This window comes from Hydra viridissima, unplaced genomic scaffold, assembly GCF_058129835.1.
Source record: "Hydra viridissima isolate aposymbiotic clone 2 unplaced genomic scaffold, HvirCarnegie_v1 scaffold_5, whole genome shotgun sequence".
Taxonomy (NCBI): domain Eukaryota; kingdom Metazoa; phylum Cnidaria; class Hydrozoa; order Anthoathecata; family Hydridae; genus Hydra; species Hydra viridissima.
Window position 1 is genome coordinate 14,803,217 of NW_028324304.1, and position 6,222 is coordinate 14,809,438.

General features: G+C 29.5%; 2 protein-coding genes across 7 annotated transcripts in view; one reads left to right on the forward strand and one right to left on the reverse strand.

The window, feature by feature from the left end:
• The window catches only part of LOC145188938 (uncharacterized), a 13,165-nt gene extending 7,729 nt beyond the window's left edge, over window positions 1–5,436 (forward strand). For all 4 annotated transcript variants that reach the window (XM_090087664.1, XM_090087666.1, XM_090087665.1 and 1 more), the window contains 4 exons: window positions 1,359–1,667; window positions 1,894–2,208; window positions 3,980–4,303; window positions 4,421–5,436. In XM_090087664.1, the coding sequence (XP_089943790.1) occupies window positions 1,359–1,667; window positions 1,894–2,208; window positions 3,980–4,303; window positions 4,421–5,328 (1,856 nt within the window). In that variant the 3' untranslated portion in view covers window positions 5,329–5,436. The remainder of the gene's footprint in view (window positions 1–1,358; window positions 1,668–1,893; window positions 2,209–3,979; window positions 4,304–4,420) is intronic.
• LOC145189440 (ralA-binding protein 1-like) overlaps window positions 1–6,222 on the reverse strand; it is a 138,052-nt gene that overhangs the window by 76,177 nt on the left and 55,653 nt on the right. The window lies entirely within an intron of this gene.

Genomic DNA, 6,222 nt, shown 5'->3' on the forward strand with positions numbered 1-6,222 from the left:
TTAAAAAACCAAAATATCAAAAAATGGATGAAAAACTATGCATTAAATATGATAGTATTCTTTATATCAACATATATCAAGGTTCTTTATAAAAAGTATTATTATATTAAGATTATTTACTAAAATATTGTTAATTATAATTAGAGATTGTGTTGCTCCAAATTCAATATTTATCCTAAATAAATTGTGATTATTTTGGGTTTCCTCAAAAATGTTCCTAATTTATTATGGGTAAACATTAGCGTAAAATAGCTTTTTGTAGAGTTTGATTTAGTTCCACAATAAAGAACTAAAAGTTCAGAATAAAGAACTATACTCAGGTTATAGATAAAACAATCCATATACTGTATGTATAGAAGCATGCAAAAGTTTATAAACAGCTAAGTTTTTCTAGTTTTTTTGTCATAACGCTTGCCTTTTCACTGAAAATGATTGAAATTTTTAAACATTTTCCCTCTAATGTGATTACATAGTATGAATAACTCAAAAAAACAATAACTTATAATGGAAGGAAGAAGTTCAAATTTTGTTTGAAACATAATCATGCAAAAGTTTATAGACAGTTCCATAAAAAAGTCAACATTTCATTTAGTAAAACATTTAGTATTAAAATTATTTACTAGAGACAATATTTAACTTAAATTGAATTTAAAAAGTAATGGGCGTGTCTAAAGAATTGTCACTAGAACAGAAAAATTTTAATAATACATGCTGTAGAGAAGAAGATTTCTAATAAGCAAGTTTCTGAGTTTTATGATGTAGCTAAATCATCAATTAGTATACTTGTTAAGAGATAAAGAGACTGTAAGACACTTGAAATCATTCAGACAGGCCAAAGATAACTATAAAACATCAATACAGAATTTTGGTATGACAATCAAAACAAGATAAGTAAGATATAAATCTTGAACATCCTTACTAACATTTATTATTTGGTCAGAGTTTAAATTATTTTTAAATAATATGTATTTGATTTTTAGATTAACATTATTTATATATGTATGTATATATACATATATATATATATATATATATATATATATATATATATATATATATATATATATATATATATATATATATATATATATACATATATATATATATATATATATACATATATATATATATATATATATATATATATATATATATATATATATATATATATATATATATATATATATATATATATTCGATATACATATATATATATATATATATTTATACACACATATGGGTATGATTGATAAGATTAGATATATATTTTCATTTAGAAGCTATTTTATTTTATAAGTCATGCACTGATTACTATGTTTTTTGCATATAAATCCACTCATTCATAAATTCATTCATAGTGGTGTCTACAGAACAGTCAACTGAAAAGCTTCAGTGCTTAGCAACAAGAATGAATACTGGTGTGACTCTTCGTGGAGGCTTAAATGCAGGAAACTATACTGATGTTGGAATAGTTCTTGATATGCCAATGTGTGTCAAGTTATGTTGTGTTTCAGAAAAGTGTGATGTTGCTTTGATGATTAACCAGAGTTGTTTCATGGTAACCTGTTTTTCTAAAAAAAAGTGCGAAATGGTTAAATCTCTAACAAATGTTTACAGACCAAGTCTAGCCTATGTGATGCGAAAGAGGGAGGTTTCCAAAAATGAAGGTAACTTTAATATGCCATCAATTCATAGATAAGCAGTTTGAGCAGACTAAAAGGCTTCTAAACAAGACAAAACGGTTTTCTAAACACACCACATAGAATAGAATAGCAGCCCACACAATAATATAATAAAAATAGTAGTATGAAATAATAATGTTTCAAAATAAACTTATTTCTAGAACAATTGTAATTTAATAATCTTATAGCCTTTCTCTTTTTTTTTTAAAAGCATCTTTGAAAATGCTGTATACCCGCAATAATCAACTAGTTTGTAAGAATGGTCAAGTTTTTTACAATACAACTCTTAAAGGCGGATACCAGGCTGGCAATTATACTAACTTTGGAAAGGTCACTAACATGAGTGCATGTGTTCGCATGTGTTGTGGTAACAGAGACTGTGATGCTGCATTTATGCTTGAAAACAATTGTTTTGCTGTTGCATGTCGAGATTCAGATAACTGTTCACCAGTCCATGCTAAGGCTTCTAGCTCTTTGGCTGCTTTGAATCCAAGAATATCATACATAACAAGCAGGAGCGAAGAAGGTTTTACTTTCTTGTTCTTTTTGAAAAACATATCTTTAATTCGTAAAAAAGTTTAATATATCTTTCTTTTTAATTTTTTAGCAAATTTTACCATTAAAGTTAGATCTAACATAGATTAGTTATATCAAATGTATAGATTAGATAAATTAAATCCAGTGCCATGTTAACATATAGGTCCCCTCCTGCTCTATCTGAATAGTAAACTTTGAGCACTATCTATTAACCCTTTTTTTACCCATTGACAATATGACTGCCTATAAAATGGCAAGTTTTCACAGTTGGCAGTCACACTCACAATCAAAACATTACTTAATTGTTCATAGTAGAACAATTAAATAATTTTTTGAATAAGTAATGCTTTAAAGCTAGTAATAAGGTTATTAACTTTAAAACATTACTTAATCAAAAGATTATTTAATTGTTCTACTATGTTGTACAAACCATAGTGAAAGCCACTGAAATCCCTGTTCAAGATGAAATTGAACTAAATAACAATGCAGTGACTTGAAGCTTTTCTGACACAAAACTTTCAAGAAGTGATATTTCAAATTCAGGTAGTGATGATGTACCATTATCCAATATTGTAAAAAGAGCCTGTGTTGGTGGTAGGCGAGCCAAGGTTTGAAGTGTATTGAGTATGTATGCAGACAAGGTGGTTGAATTAGGATTTGTGATGGGTACTGAGGTGGTCAAGTTAATGTTTCTGTGCATGCCTTTGGAAGACCGAGGGGTACAGGTGCTTCACAAAGACAGCAATAAGTTTTGCATTAGCTCCATAATATCCATTAGCAAGTTGGAAGGCAGCTGTCAAAGAGATAATGTGGTAAACCTTGAGCAGTTTCATTTTACCAAAAAAAGAAGGACTGATTATTACAATTTGCAAATTTGTGTTTTTGTGCTCATATTCAGTATTTTTGTTTTGTTTTATGTGGCTTTTTTTTTTCTTAACTTTTTGATTTTTAAGTTTTCAAATTGCCTTGTTGACCTGTGTTCTCAGTTTTTTTTAGCTCACCACAAAAATTCATGATTTTACCAGGTTTCACAGAAACATCAACATCTTTTGTTTAGATTATTACTTTTAGCTGAGAATTGTCATGGTTATTTTATATAAAACTTATTTTTGGTGTGCTTGGTGAGCTCGGTCGCTTGATTTAAATCCTATTTAGCATGTATGAAGCTGGATTAACAGAAAACTTGCCAAGATAAAATAAATATAAGATAATTTTAGTTGAAAATCTTAAACAAAGTTTATCAGAGATTTGGCCGGAATTGCCAATGGATTATTGCATGAGAATGATTGAATCTCTCGTCGCATCCATAATTATGCATAAAAGCAAAAAGGAGGGCAGTTTTAAATATTAATTTATCAAGTTTTTATCGAGTAAATTCAATTCATTTAAATTTAATAAACAATTTTTGTAAAATCAACTTAAAAGTTGTATATTGCTCTTGTATTTTTATATATACAAATTTATAAAGTTCTGTTGCAAACATTTTTTTATTTTGTTAATTAAAGCTTACTGAAGGTAACCTAATAAAAAAAAGAGGAAAAAATCTTTTATTTTGACAATTTCATCATCAATAAGCAAGACCAACACATTAAAAAATTTATTCTCGTGTAAACTTTCTGGACACACTATTAATTTATTTAATCTATATATGCTATTGTATCTGATCCATATATTAGATATCGTGTCTACTTGATGTAATAATAAAAATATTTTTTACTAAAAAGTTAAGTATATTGATGTTAATTTTGTAATTTTTTTAGTTTTTATTCGCGATCAAATTACTTCCGACGAAACATGCCATGCAGGAATTATATCGTATGACGTAAGTTTAAAAGGTGGTTCAGCTGCTGGTAATTTTACACCTCACGGAAATATTGGTAGCATGGAGAAATGTATATACAAATGTTGCCAGTCGGAGGGTTGCAGCGTTGCTATGATGTTAAAGAACACGTGTTTCACAGTTGTATGCGCGCGAGATGAACTATGCGAAAAAAAGCAAACGCCAACTTCAAGTGACTATAATCCTAAAATTGCTTATGTATTTAAAAACAAGATTAAAAAGCCAACAGTATCCAGAACAAAAGGTAATTTTCGCATTTTCTTCTGTTTTGTGACCCAGATTTTTGCTGAGCTTATCATCGCTATCTTATTGGTCACTTATTAAAAGTTCTTGTATACAGCTATACGCTTTTATTTTTTAGAATCAAAAGACAAGCATTCAAAAAAATCAAAGAAAAAAACTTTACTTGCCGAACAACTTTATGCGCTTACCAACTCACCGACGTCATTTATTTCTCAACTTGAATCGTTTCCCGCCACCACTTTATCTGCCTATCACTCAACAATGACATCCTTTCGCTCTACGACAAAAAAGTTAACAGCGCTTTCTTCAAAAAATCCCAAATTAAAGCCGTTATCTGCTGTACTTCTACCGTCTCCGGGAAGTAGCAAAGTAGTGGAAAATGCAACAAACCTTATGAGCGATTTGCAAAAGAGTTACGGATCAAAGCCTGAACCAAAGCCACAGCCGGAAGACAGTTTTTTAAAATCTTTTTTAGAACTTGATCAAAATACAGGGAATAAAACTATTCTTTCTAATATAACTTTTGATATGAAATGTGAGCCGACTAATTGTATAAACAAAGTATCTGAGATCCAAGGACCTACCAAATCTTCTCGTGTTATAAGTTTTGAAAAAGTTGCAGTAAATGTAAACGAATCGCTAAAGCTTTTACCAAACAATTCTTATAAAACTTTATTACCTCGAAAGGCCGACATGATTGCATCAATTCGTGCAAATTCAAAAAATAACTTGAGCTTAGTCGAGGACGATCCCAATTGCAAATCTAGCGAAGTGTTTTACAACGTTACATTACGAGGAGGGTTGCGATCAGGCAAGTTTAAGGATAGAGGCGAAATGGAAGACATTAAACAATGCGTCAAGTTATGCTGCTTACTTGAAAAATGTGACCTTGCGTTTATGCTTTCAAAAACGTGTTTTACTGTTGATTGTATCAACGAAGATCTGTGCGACGCTGTGCCAGCTCGGTCAGCTATTTATCAACCCTCGATATGTTATGTATATGTCAAAAGTACTGCAAATACGTAGCTAAAACTTATTTGGATGACAATTTTCTGATAATTTGACGGTTTGTTGAAAACCAAGACGAATGTAAATAGACTTAAAATTTTATAAATGTGATCTTTAAAAAGAAAATTTTTTTAAATTAAAAAACCAAACGATTAAATATAAATATATATATATTTCAATTTAGCAGAAATTGCTCTGGGTTTTGTTTACTTAGGAATGCTTTTTGAGAGAAAGAATTTTTTCCTTATTCCAACAAAATTAGACACGATTCTATTGGCTCTCGGCCCGCTGTACCTGCTTAAGGAACAAAGCAATTCTCGGCCCGATGCACCTGCTTAAATTATAAAACAATTTCTCCTTTTTTTTTTTCCTCCCTGTAATTTTTTTTTCCTCCTTGTAATTTTTTTAAGTTGTTGATAAATGATGATCTTGTATCTCACTCACTACTCGATTCATATTTATTGCTACAACAAGGAGAACTTTTGTTACCCAATTGTCTTTGGTTTCACAAGTATTTTACGAAGTTTCATAAATATTTTATTTGATGTTTTTGTTTGCGGTATTTTTGCTCGGCTGATCTGTGTCTCACCTATTATTAAATAATAAACTCACGGTGTGTCTTTAATTGGCGCTTCTTTATTATTTACGCGTGAAAAAAACAGCAGGTATGAAATTGAATGAGAAGTTGGAATGAATAAAGCGTTGCAAAATTTTGAAAAGTTTTTCTTTTTTTTTTTTTATCTAGAGAGTTGCCGTTTTCAATTTTTCCCTTGTGAAAACAAAACTTCGTTTTAAAGTGTACATTGGAGTTTTGAATTAAAGCATGTTTTGGTTATTTAATTTTTCTCCCAAAGCCATTTCGAAAAAAAAAAAAATAATATCGTTTTGAAAATTATAAATGAAAATGAAAAA